Source organism: Malaclemys terrapin, chromosome 2 (genome assembly GCF_027887155.1).
Source record: "Malaclemys terrapin pileata isolate rMalTer1 chromosome 2, rMalTer1.hap1, whole genome shotgun sequence".
Taxonomy (NCBI): Eukaryota; Metazoa; Chordata; order Testudines; family Emydidae; genus Malaclemys; species Malaclemys terrapin.
The window spans coordinates 250407424-250420801 of NC_071506.1; the positions used below are offsets into that span (position 1 = coordinate 250407424).

Genomic DNA, 13378 nt, shown 5'->3' on the forward strand with positions numbered 1-13378 from the left:
AATAAAAACCCATCAAACATGTATGGAAAATTATTGGAATAAAAATTTGTGCCTGCCATTACCCTGATCGCTTTGCCTGTTTCATTGGATCTCTTTCTCACACTCTTTGTCTATTTTTCGTCGTTTTTAGTTTGCAGTAAGCATGTTGGGCCTGGGTCTATGTCTTTGGGTATCTCTTCACAGCATAGTTAGGTCTAGTTATAACTTAAATGTTACCCATAACTCGATTCCCATCCACCCACAAAATTCTCTAGTGGTGCTTTAGCTGGCCTGTTGGGGTGGGGTGGATGGAGGCTCCAGTGATGCAGGTGCTTGAGATTGTAATGCAGTGGGGATGCAGTATCTCAAGTTACAACAGCTCATCAGTAGCTAATCAAATCACTCTGTAGCTGGAATGTTGTTTTGAAATTTGGTTTGGCCTCTCACTCATGCTAGGTTAACTCGAGGTGCAGTAACTCGAGTGCACTATTTCAAGCTAACTGTGACAGTGAAGACAAGACTCGTGTTTGTCCAGCACAATGGGAATCCCATTCTCTTCGTGGCATTTAGGTGCTGCCTAATAGAAATAATAAGTATAACAGTTTGGAGCAGCTGTGGCTAAACAAGTATTTGTCAAGTGGGGTAGAGTCGTAACAGATGAATGCTGTCTGTCGTATATATATATGCTACCTTCTTTTGCTAGCATTGTGCTAGTCCTGTGCTGCCATCCATTGTAGTTCTGACATTCCTTATGGTGACTTATTAATTTGTTAGTTATGCATATTTCCTTTTCTCACTACTAGATGACCTCCTGAGATCTCTTCCAACCCTAATTTTCTATGATTCTATACTATTCAGAAAATCCTAAGTGAAATTTCCCTGCAGCTCTGAAGTGAGCCACGTTGGCAGTTTTGGAGAGTCCCACTTTGCCTACCTTTATTTAAAGTAATTAACCTCACTGGCATAAATTTAACTCCCATTCTTCTCTCTCAGATTCAATAACATCAGTTAAAACTTGTTGGATCTTTTGATTGAAGAATATGCATGGTTTTTAATACAATTGGTTGCTTTGCAGATCTATTCCTATGACTTTCTGCAATTTGCATGTTAGCATTGCGTTTCACTTAATAGTGTTGCATGGTGGGTTTTTTTAGTTCATTGTACTACATATTATGGCTTTGCTTATATGCTACAGTGACAAAAGAACAGCAGCAAGCATTGGAGTGCATAGCTTTTTTCATATTTTTCAGCTTTTTCTGAGTCTAGCTAGCTAATATGAAGACAATATGATTTCTAGAATTTCAGACTTTGGGGGGATCAGAATATTGCATAATATGTATGCTTAGAGTTTGAGTGGTGCAAAGTAACAGCTTTAAACTTCCAGGTGACTCTAGTATCTTTTCCATTAATGGCATTGGGGAACTGACCAAACCTAATTTGAGACTCTGAGTGGGAGTTCATATTATGTTTCCATGTACAGTACCCTTGCTCGGTTTCCTCTCCCTCCCCCACTTGACACATGAGTGAAGAGTACCAATGTGTTTTCTTTACATGGCTTTTGACCTGTACTAGGTCATATAGGTCACATGTGAGTGGGATGGAGAGCTTCAGGACCAGCCCAAGCTAATGGAAAAATGATTGAAAAATGAGCTGGGGTGGTTTCCCAATTGACCTGCCCAGCATGCAAAAGGTTCATGTTTCCAAAGTAAGCCATGGAATTTAATCAGCTTGAATCCTATTGGTCTATGCAAATAGGATTTCATTTCTTACTAAAATGACTTTGAGAGTAGTTGGTAAACTTGTAGGTAATAATTTTAAAAAGTAGTGCCCTGCTCTGTGCCATGGTTTACATTGTTTGCCCTGAACTGTGAAAACTTGAAAAAAATACAGTTAAAATGAAACAAATTTACATGGGAATATATTGCTTCTAAAGAGGCTATTGAGCAAACGGGGAGTTTTCTAAAATAAAAAAGTAGTATTTCTGAACACTGATAAACTACTGATTGAAAGGTACATTTTTCTCAGTACAGCTTCCTGAGATCTCACATATTGAGTAACATACCCCAGCATGTAAAATCTGAATTGCAGATAATTTTATTATAATTAACTTTTTTTGAGTTTCTGTCTGGTGGTGGTTGTATTAGTGAAAAGTGAGTTCATTTTTTCATGCCAGTTATATCAAAGTACAATGTGAAAGATAATAAATTGTTTTTTATAGTGCTATAGACCCAATTCAGGAAAGCATCTTTTTAGAGAATAGTTTTAATGGGATTTAAGCAGTACATGTGTAAATGTTTTTTTTAGTAGGGATGGATTTAAAGACATTTTAGTGCTGTCCTGAATCTCAGAGCCTTAATAATGATTAAAGAATCAGAAAGAAAAATGTACTGTTCAATATTGATATAAAATATTTAAACAAAGATCTGGTTGTTTAACATTTAGGAGGTTTTCTACCAATCAGAATGCAAATTAGTGTTTTGTTTAATTATACGTCTGCTCAGTTTAGTAAAATACAACTTCTGAATAATGTCACTCCTTTTCCTCATATTTTTTTCATCCAACATATAAAATCCTTCATCTTTATTAAAGACTTTATGGAGTTATTTAATATCATTATATTTGTATTTTTTTCATTTTAGCATACATAAATTATATCATCACAAAAAAGCTTTTTGAAAAATATCACTACTAGCAAAAGGCCTCACAATACCTTAATAAAATAATCTTTACAATATTAACTCATTCATAGAAATACCAGATAAACTCAAAATAAATATAGATATTGAATGGGAGTTTTGCCATTGATTTCAATGGAGTCAGAATTTCACTCAGTTATCAAAATAGTTATAAATGACTACTATTCTAACATTTTTGCCAAAAATCGCACAGCCAAGCGTATAGAGTTTAATCATGATATATTAACAATCCAACAATTTCTTCAAAGTAACTTCTACATCTGAATAATCATTACTTAAACACTCCTAATTTTGCTTAATAAGTAAGATTTTGTCATAATCGCACATTTTCTGGTCTAGTCTTAGTTTGGGAAAAACGCTTATTTCTTATAAATCAGTTTAAATTCATATCTTAAAGTTACCAAAAAATTGACATCTTCTGTTAACTTGTATGGAAAGACTGTGTGCATGTGTGTGTAATGTAATATTATTATAGTATGTGTATATATTAATATAAAACTATAAAATATAAATAACTTTTTTCAAAGTATTTCAAATCTCCCTTTTAATGTGATAGAATTCTCGTTACACATTTGCAGCTGAAAATAGTCTTGGCAGTCTGTAAAGTAATCCAGAGACTCCCATCCAACCCCAAAATATAAACATTTTCTGTATCATGAAACTGTTTTTTAGACCCAGTCTTTCAAAGACTTACTTATGTTTAATTTCATACACTTTGAGCAATCCTGCTGAGTACAGTGCGACTACTAACTGTATGAAATTAAGTACGTATGCAGTCTGCAGGATTGGTGCCATAATCATAAAACTGTAGGTTTTCTGATTATACAGCATGCTTCACAAGCTTGCTAAAGTTTCAGGAATAATTGCCATTATTTTGATCAGTAGAGCTAGTAGTGTTACTATTTGCCTTTTGATAAATATAGTGGATATGTCAGCACGTACATTTCTATTAATTGCTGCAATCTGATGCTTGCTAACTGAACTGACAGCTGGCACTATATCTGATCAAAAAAATTACATATTAGTAACTGACTTTCTGTTCTTTGTTTTTATGGTGCTGTCATAACATAAGATTAAAAGTTTCAAAAAATATTTTAAAAAGTATACTGCTAACTTGTGAAACTAAAAAGAAAGACTGTTAATGTTTTCTTTATTGTTAGGATACTTGAATGTTCCTCTCCCTTCCACTAATTTTTTTTATTGGTTGATGTACAGTTTTTTTGTGGTCTAACTGTCTCTTTTTTAACTTCTTTTCTCTTAATCAAAATGTTAGACTTACACAAGCACTAGCAACAATTCTATGCCAGGCTCCTTGAAGCGGTTGGAAGATACCACAGCTCGATTTACAAATGCAAATTTCCAGGAAGTCTCTGCACATACTTCAAGTGGAAAAGATGCTTCAGAGGCTAGAGGGTCAGAGAGCAAAGGGAAGAAATCTGCAGGTCACAGCTCAGGTCAGAGGGGAAGAAAGCCTGGTAGTGGAAGGAATCCAGGAACAACCGTGTCAGCTGCTAGTCCTTTTCAGCCAGGTATTTAAAATAGCAATAATACTGTTTCCCTGATGACCTCTGAGTAAACAGATAGAAATCTTTCATGCTTAAATTTAAAAAATCGTTTACCCATCATCCAGAATAATGATAGGAAAGTTTGGTTATTTTAAATCAATAAATGCTTGTTGCATCTTTTGCTGGTTACTTTGTTTTCAGAAAAAGAGATACCGGTCTCTTTTTTGTATGCTATGTGTATGTTCTGTTTTTACAGGAAAAGACAGTTTATGCCCATTTAGGTTTAGTTTTCACTTTACATTTCTGGTTTTGGCAATTTGTAAATCTGCTGGCAGATTTGCTCACTGCTGAAATTTGGCATGCAAGGTCTGAGTATAGGAGACATTTAAAAAAAACCCCACAAATCTTTAATAATACTGAGTTTAAATTGCTGAGTGTAAAAATGAAACAGAACAAACTTCTGTTTGTATTTTATGTGCCTTAAAATCATGTATAATGTGTCCTAAATGATAATTTTCAAGATAGACTGAAGCTTGTCTTAGGAGCTTTTTCTGAATCCACAAAGTGCCTTCAAAATATAAATACACATTTTAATTTTTACATCATTCCAGTCTACTGGGTATATAATGTTTTTGGGGATGTATGTATGTTACCCATATTTTGGTGATTTTTATATATTGCATAGGTCTTTCTGACATTCTAAAATAACTTTCTAGAGCCATTACTGGCATCTTTAAAACAACAGCAACAAAAACCACCCTTTTCCCACCACCCCCAAAAAAACCCCAACCGAAAATGCACACACTATTTCTGGTCTGTCTGGAGGATAGTTTGTGGTGGTCAGGGAGAGTAGTAAGAATCCATAATAATTTTTACATTGTTAATAAAAATTCATTATACAAATCTGTTAATCTGTGGGGTATAAACCCACAAGTCATGCAGTTTAAAGAGGAATTATGTTCATTCTTCTTCGAGTGCTTGTTCACGTCCATTCCACATTAGGTATGTGCGCGCCGCGTGCACGAGCGCTGGAAACTTTTCCCCTTAGCGGCTCCCAGCGGGTCAGCAGGGCCCCCGCCAGAGTGGCGCCACTGCGCCGTGCATATATACCCCCGCCTGACCCCCTCCAGTTCCTTCTTATCGTCCGTGGCGGCATTGGAACAATCTCTTACTCTCGTAAGAGAAGCAATCCCTTAGCCTTAGAGTTGTATAGCTGTTATCAGTTAGTTATCAATTGTTTCATGACTCCTACCCTCCTCCAAAGGTAAGCTTGTGATTTACCTAATGTGGAATGGATGTGAACAAGCACTTGAAGAAGAAAAAACGGTTACTTACCTTTTCGTAACTGTTGTTCTTCGAGATGTGTTGTTCACGTCCATTCCACCACCCACCCTCCTACCCCTCTGTGGGAATCGCCGGCAAGAAGGAACTGGACGGGGTCGGGCCAGCGGGGGTATATATGCACGGTGCAGTGGCGCCACTCTGGCGGGGGCCCTGCCGGGAGCTGCTAAAGGAAAAAGTTTCCGATGCTCGTGCATATGGCGCGCACACACCTAATGTGGAATGGACGTGAACAACACATCTCGAAGAACAACAGTTACGAAAAGGTAAGTAACTGTTTTTTTCTGAAACTTCCAGTGTGGTGAATATCAGAATGATGACAAAGGAATATGGATTTTACATCTTCTTTCATGGTTGTTTTTTTTAAAGGTTGTTATTGTGTGTGCGCGTGTGTAGTGTTACCATTTTCAAATTTCTTTGAGGGTCTGTTTTATTTACATTCTTGAATAAGACTTCAAAAATTGATTATTGGAATCTTATATTGAAAGAGATCATTTCTTACTTAAAGAAGATGATAGTTGAGAACTTTATTATGCACATGAAGATTATTATTTTTTAAATTGGCTTATTTTGTGCAAGTTATTTAAAAACAGCATACAAGTTGAATCCATAAGATCATAGCTTTTGAAGGAGTAATTTTGGATTTAAATGACCTCCCCTGCTTTTCAAGTCGAAACTGGGCCCAACAAATTTTGTCTCGAGAGCAAATAGTAAAGGTGCATCAAATGACTGTTTTGACTGAGACATTTTTAAGATGTTGGGAGCCTGTTCTGCCATGAGATGCCCTTGTGTCTCACTAATGTTAATGAGAGTTCTTTCTGTTTGTTCCCAATATGTGGTAATTTTTACATGTACATAACTCTACTACTAAACAAATTAAAAAAGGGAAAGCTTTTTTTCAAACAAAAGTGCTGTAAAAGTATGTATTAAAGTGCAGCCTTTGTTTTGAAAAAATATGTTGGGAAATCATTGAAACTTTTACTACCTCTTTGAAACCTATGACTTCCCTTTACATTCTTTTGGAAATGTATACTAAGTGTTTCTAAACAGGCTAATGCAAATGTTCTTTTGTAACTAAGACTCTTTTTTCCTAATGGCAAAATTAGGGATGGATTTGTGCAACCCTTTTGAGACTTGTCCTTGATGCCTGTGGGTAGTCTTATTGGAGCCAATAGGGCTGCTTGCATGAGTACCATTTGCAGGATTGAACTCTTAATTGCAAATCTTCTGGGTAGTCATTCCTCCCATATGCTTATACTTGTTTAAACAATGTCCTCAGTTTGCATTCTGCATGCTAAAATAATCCAAACACTATCAATTTGTTGTATTGAAGTATCAGAAAGTATAAGTAATGTTTTGTTTAGATTTTCATTGTATTATGTCTTAAAAAATCACAGAGCCCAAGACAGTGAAAGAAAAATAGATGCCAAGAATAGCAATAGAGTGCTGTTAAACGGAGAGAGTTTAAAGCATTATTTTCCACTAGTCAAGCTAGTAGATGTTTAGTGTTTTAAGGTACCTTATTGGTTAGGAATACTAGTTGTTCCTAAAGTGCTCTGTAGTTTAAAAGTATTTAATGCATCAGTGTGCTCTTTATACCAGCTGTAAAAACAAAAGTATAGAAGAAAGACAGATGGTGACAGGTCAGGATTGATGATGGAAAACCTCTTTTATATAGATGCTAATTGAGTAGCAAAATTGCAGTTGTCTTAAAATCACTGATGTAATGTAAATTATATATTTTAAACAGATTAATAATCTGTGTTTACTATAATGGAGTACTAACATTAAAATATGACTTTGGTTGATAAGGAGCTTTTACCAGTTTTCCAAAATGTAATTTGTGACTTTCTCTATACATACGTTGTGTAGAGTCAAAGGAATTTGAAACGTATTCTTAAAAGAACACTGACATGCAGATAATTATGCCCCATAGTCAGTTTTTTTCAAAACCTAACTTTAAAAAAATCTATAGAAATACTTACTGAATTTCAGTGAAAACACATTTGTATTTGGACTACTTAAGCATTCCTCTGACTATTTGCAACCCAGTCATTTCAGTATTGTGCTACAGCATGAGAAGTAGAAAGTGAGGGGGCATGATTCACAGTTGTATAAAGGCCTTTTTATGCTGTTCCTACAGTATGAAGGGGCTTAAAGTGCCCTTTATACATCTGCCTGAAAAATACCCCTTGTGAAGAGGACCTCCATAGCCAGTGTAGAACTGGGTGCAAGTCCTCCACACATAGCCCTACTTCAGAACCCTGGCATAGGGGGCATGTCATGCGCAGAGTGTAGGCTTGTTGGATATGTGGCTGGTGTACACTGTGCCATAGTTATTCTTTATAGCTTGGGGGACATATAAAGCAGAGTGTAAGTTAGAGCAATGTGCTTTAACTTACACCAGAGCCCAGCATGATCCCAGAATATAGGGGCCATTAGAGAGGGCTTATAAACCACTTTTGTCCATCTTTTCCACTCACTTTCTCCTTCCCTTTCTATCCCTGTTCCCAAGTGCAGGAATGAGGTGGCTGAGAATCAGACACAACTGAGTGAAAAACTAAGAAGCAAACACAGTAGAAATAATAAAACCAAATTAAATGTTTTAAAAATTACATTACAAATTTAGGGCTTGTCTATACAGATTGTAGCAAGCTAGGGTATAAATCTATCATGCACTAGACTGCCATGCAATCATTACCTGTGTGGACTCTGCTTCTGCACAATAGGAATTTTGTAGCGCACTCCAGTCTACTCCTGTTTGAAAGTGGAGTAGATTAAAGTGCACCAGGGAACTCTTAAGGCTTGTCCCATTGTCTAGGGGTTGATTTATCACATCTAGTGCAAGGTAGAGATATACCCTCTCTTGCCACATACCAACTGTTCACATAGACAAGCCCTAAAGTGGTAAAGCTGTGTTTCAAAAGACATCTCCAAGTTTTATTTTCTAGAATATCCAGCTTCTTGAGCAATTTTAATAGTGATAGAAGCGTTTTATTTTTAAAATCATAAAAATAATCATAATAAAAAAATTAAATCCTTGTCTTTCTTTCTTTCTACAGGCAATTTTTTGGGGACTCCTGGCAGTGTAAAATCATCTTCTGGAAGTTCAGTTCAATCTCCCCAGGATTTTTTGAGTTTTACAGAATCAGATCTGCGTAATGACAGTTACACTCATTCCCAACAGACTTTGTCAACCAAAGATGTACATAAAGGAGAGATGGGAAACCAGGAAGGGAGTGTGAATTGTTTTAGTTCCTTAATTGTTCTCCCTTCAACCTCAGCCGTTGTTTCCCAGTCTAAAAACTTTGACAGCTCACCTGGAGACTTAGGTAATACAAGCCTTACTTCAGCGGGATACAAGCGAGTCCAAACTTCTGGGATAGAAGAAGAGACTGTAACAGAAAAGAAACGGAAAGGAAATAAACAAAATAAACATGGGCCTGGTAGGCCCAAAGGAAATAAAAGTCAGGAGAGTATTTCCCACCTATCAGTTTCTTCTGCTTCTCCAACGTCATCTGTGGCATCTGCTGCAGGAAGTGCAACAAGCTCTAGTCTTCAAAAGTCCCCAACGTTGCTCAGGAATGGAAGTTTACAAAGTCTTAGTGTTGGATCATCTCCAGTTGGTTCAGGTAGGCGTTTCAGATTTGTTGTTTCATATCTTAAAAAATGCGTGGCTTCATTTTAGAAAGTCACAATTCTGAGTATACTTTCAGAAACATAAAGTAGCATTTTACTTTAAGTATCTTTAATGTTTCTTTTAAAAAAAGAATTGATAAGCAGATAATGACCTTGGTAAGACTAACTTTTTGCCATATGTTTCGATACATATAATCCTTAGACAGCTACAATAGATTGATCTGACTGTATCTGGTATTGGCCTAACTGCCGAAGCTGCGGAAACAATGAAATGTATAAATGTGTTATTTTGAAATGACGTAGTATAAGATTTAACTATAGCAAATTATATTTTGTGCAGGTTACAGAGTTTTATGTTCTATTACACATACAAAACAAAATCAGTATTAAAATATATTCAGCATTCTCTGCAGCTGACAGACCGCACTCAATTTCAGTCCACCTGCACAAAAGTTTTGAAATTCGTTTATGGAAAAAGTACTAGTTTAAAAAAACATTTAACAAGTCCTTGGTTATAACCTGGGCCCAATGTGCCTGAGTGACAATCTCTTTCTCCAGTATCCCTCTGAGGCAGTTGAGTTTGACGGGTTGTCCTTCCTCTGTGTTCTAAGGCTACATGTGAATTGGGCCAGGATAAGGCTTTTCTTGTCCAATCTATGGAGCAACTTCACAAACCATTATGCTTACCAGGCCTTTTTGTTTGGATCACTAAATTTAATCACTTGACATCTCTTTTGCACCAACTATTAGTCTCTCCCCTCCCCCCCCGCTTTTTTGGGGGGGGGGAACTATTTTCTTTTGGTTTCATTTTTGTGGCTTGGTGTCTGTGTTGTTGGATACAGTTTCACATATTTTTAATTATAACTTTGGATGGACTTCAGATGCCTAGCAATAGATACTTCAGAAAATAGCTAAAGGAAAATTCCACCTTTTTTTTTTTTCAAAATGAGACACATACCCCAAAAGTATAATTTGTCTTTAAAAAACAAATTGTAATTCACAAAAAAGTCAAAATGTACTTTATGTAGGGTGCTGTTTTCCTTCTAACAAGTTGGAAGTCATAGAAATTAGGATCAGAACACCTACTTTTGCATTGAAATTAATGGAAAAAACTAAGACTCTGAAGATAAATATTTAACTAGTGTTTTGTTTTCCAGCTAAATACTGCTTTTAAAAAATTGACTGTGTATTACTTTATTTTATTGCTTGATGATGTCCAAGAACTTCAGAATTATGTCCCAGTCCTGCATCAAGTTCTGCTAGTGCTGACTTCTGCATCTGTGTGACATCCCATGGAAGTCAATCAGATTTTGCAATGGCATGGTACAGTAGTTCAGGTAGCAGATCCAGATGCGAGATCCTGGTTTTGGATAATCTTCATTCCCACATCTTATCTTTGTCCCTATTCTCTTCTTTTTCAGTATAGTACTCTTAGGGTAAATCTATACTGCAGCCTTGGATGTAATTTTTGCCTCAGGTAGACATGTGTGTGCTAACTTTGATCGAGGTACACACCCAAACACTCCTTTTCCTGGGACTGCCAGCTCAGTGCTCAAAGGCCCTGCAGATAATCTCACCCCATGTGTCCAACCATATAGGAACTGTAAAGTATCTACCAAATAACTGTACGTACCTAAACATGTCAATGTTTGATAGTCCATTATGTTAGGCCTCCTAAGTTTATCAGTTGAAAAGCTGAGGAGCTTTCCTTTGCAGGATGCTCCTGTTCATAATTCCACAAAGTTTCAGGTAGCTGATTCAATGAGCAAAGGGCAGATAAGGTAGTCAAAAGATGTGTGATGCCCTGTTTCATCATATGGCAGTCACCATCACATACACGATGTGGATATATGTAAATTATATCTCTTGCCCAAAATTTACATTCAGAGTTTGTTATTGCTTCAGTTGATTTCTGTGAAAAAAATAAGTTCTTCAAGTGGTTGCACATGTCCATTCCACTGTGGGTGTGAGTGCACCTCATGCACAGTTGTTGGGAGATTTTTCTCAAAGTGGTACCCGTCTGGGCAGTGTGAGTGCTCCGTGATGCCTCACAACGCTGCATGCAGGCATAAAGGGCCACACTGCCTTCAACCCCCCTTAGTTTCTTCCTATCACCAGTGACAGTTGTTGTTAGAGATGTGATCTTTGTTTCTTCATATCGTCCTCCCTTACTGTAAATAATACCAGTTGCATTAGTTTTTAGTCTTGTATAGTAATCTGTAAATAATTAGTTATAGGATTAAGTTTAGAATACTATCTTTTTAGAGTAGGGTCACTGGTGCCTGGTTGGGTACCAGAATGATGTCCCATTTTCCGGGCTTCAAAGCCTGTCGTTTATGTAACAGATCTATGCCAGTGAGTGACCCAGACCCCAGCTGCCTTAAGTGTCAGGGAGAGGTGTATGGAAGTGACAAATGTCACATTTGTAGAGGGTTCAAACCCCATTGGAAAAGGACAGGACTGCCACACTCAAGTACCTGCTCATGGAGTCTGTACTTCGCCCGCTGTTGGAACCCTCCTACTCAGAATGGGTACTGAGCACATCTAAGTCTGTTAGAAGTGCTTCTCCTGTTCAGACCGAGTCTTCAGGCAGCTCTGCATCACTGGTGCCTAAGAGAAGACTGGTTAAATCTCCTAAGGACTCTGTACTGAGACCCTTGGAGAGGAAGGCATTGAGTGTTTACAAGGACTCCAGTATCAGAGGGGTAGCCGTGTTAGTCTGTAGCCATAAAAACAACAAGGATTCCGGTGGCACTTAAAGACAAACAGATTTATTTGGGCATAAGCTTTCGTGGGTAAAAAAACCACTTCTTCAGATGCATGGAGTGGAAATTACAAATATAGGCATAGATATACTGGCAAATGAAGTGGAGGGAGTTACCTTACAAGTGGAAAACTAGTGATAACAAGGCCAATTCAGTCAGGGTGGATGTGGTGCACTCCCAATAATTGAGGAGGAGGTGTCAATGCCAAGAGAGGGAAGATTGCTTTTGTAGTGAGCCAGCCACTCCAGTCCCTATTCAGGCCCAAATTAATGGTCTTAAGTTTGCAAATAAATTGTAGCTCTGCAGTTTCTTTTTGAAGTCTGTTTTTGAAGTTTTTTTGTTGAAGGATGGCTACTTTTAAATCTGTTATTGAAAGTCCAGGGAGATTGAAGTGTTCTCCTACTGGCTTTTGTATGTTACCATTCCCAATGTCTGATTTGTGTCCATTTATTCTTTTACGTAGAGATGTCCGGTTTGGCCACTGTACATGGCAGAGGGTCTTTGCTGGCAGATGAAAGCATATATCACATTAGTATATGTGCAGGTGAATGAGCCCTTGATGGTGTGGCTGATGTGGTTGGGTCCTCAGATGGTGTCGCCTGCCTCAGACCCTGAGTCCCCCGTTCTAGGCCCATGGGTTCTTACAAGATGTTTGTGGATTGTTCACATGAGAATCTGTAATTGTGTTAACACAACTAAAAAATCAAGTGTAGACACAGCTTGTTAAAAAGAACATTGACAATTAAATGACTCTGGATTTAGGATTGAATACTAGCATTGGGTGAGTGAGCATAGAGGAGAATTGGAAGAAGTAAAATGTTTATTTGACAAGACATGAAATTTGGGGTGGTTAGTAGCTGTGCTGGAAGATGGCAGAAGGGTGTGGTAGATTGTGGTATAAGCGATAAACAACTAAAATATTTTCTAGGAAGTTTTGTCCTCATGAAGAAGGAATGCTATAATGGAACAGCAATTAACACTATAATGGAAGGCTAAATTGGTCCACACCATATTAATCCCCCAAAGTGCTCCGAGAACTAAATTTGATCTTTACTTCGATTCTGTGTTTTCTCTAATTTCTCCATCCCAGGGGTCGGCAATCTTTCAGAAGTGGTGTGCCGAGTCTTCATTTATTCACTCTAATTTAAGGTTTCGCATGCCAGTAATACATTTTAACGTTTTTAGAAGGTCTCTTTCTATAAGTCTATATTATATAACTAAACTATTGTATGTAAAGTAAACAAGGTTTTCAAAATGTTTAAGAAGCATCATTTAAAATTAAATTAAAATGCTGATCTTACGCCACCAGCCTGCTCAGCTTGCTGCCAGCCTGGGGTTCTGTTCACCTAGGCCAGCAGAGGGCTGATCAGGGCCTGCGGCCGGGACCCTAGACCTGCGGGGGGGTGTTTCAGGGGTCAGGGCAGAGGGCTGGGAGGGATATGCCCTGTTCCAC

General features: G+C 37.5%; 1 protein-coding gene across 5 annotated transcripts in view; it reads left to right on the forward strand.

Moving 5' to 3' along the window:
• The window catches only part of MLLT10 (MLLT10 histone lysine methyltransferase DOT1L cofactor), a 209436-nt gene that overhangs the window by 127695 nt on the left and 68363 nt on the right, over window positions 1-13378 (forward strand). For all 5 annotated transcript variants that reach the window (XM_054020656.1, XM_054020659.1, XM_054020657.1 and 2 more), the window contains 2 exons: window positions 3949-4204; window positions 8584-9153. In XM_054020656.1, the coding sequence (XP_053876631.1) occupies window positions 3949-4204; window positions 8584-9153 (826 nt within the window). The remainder of the gene's footprint in view (window positions 1-3948; window positions 4205-8583; window positions 9154-13378) is intronic.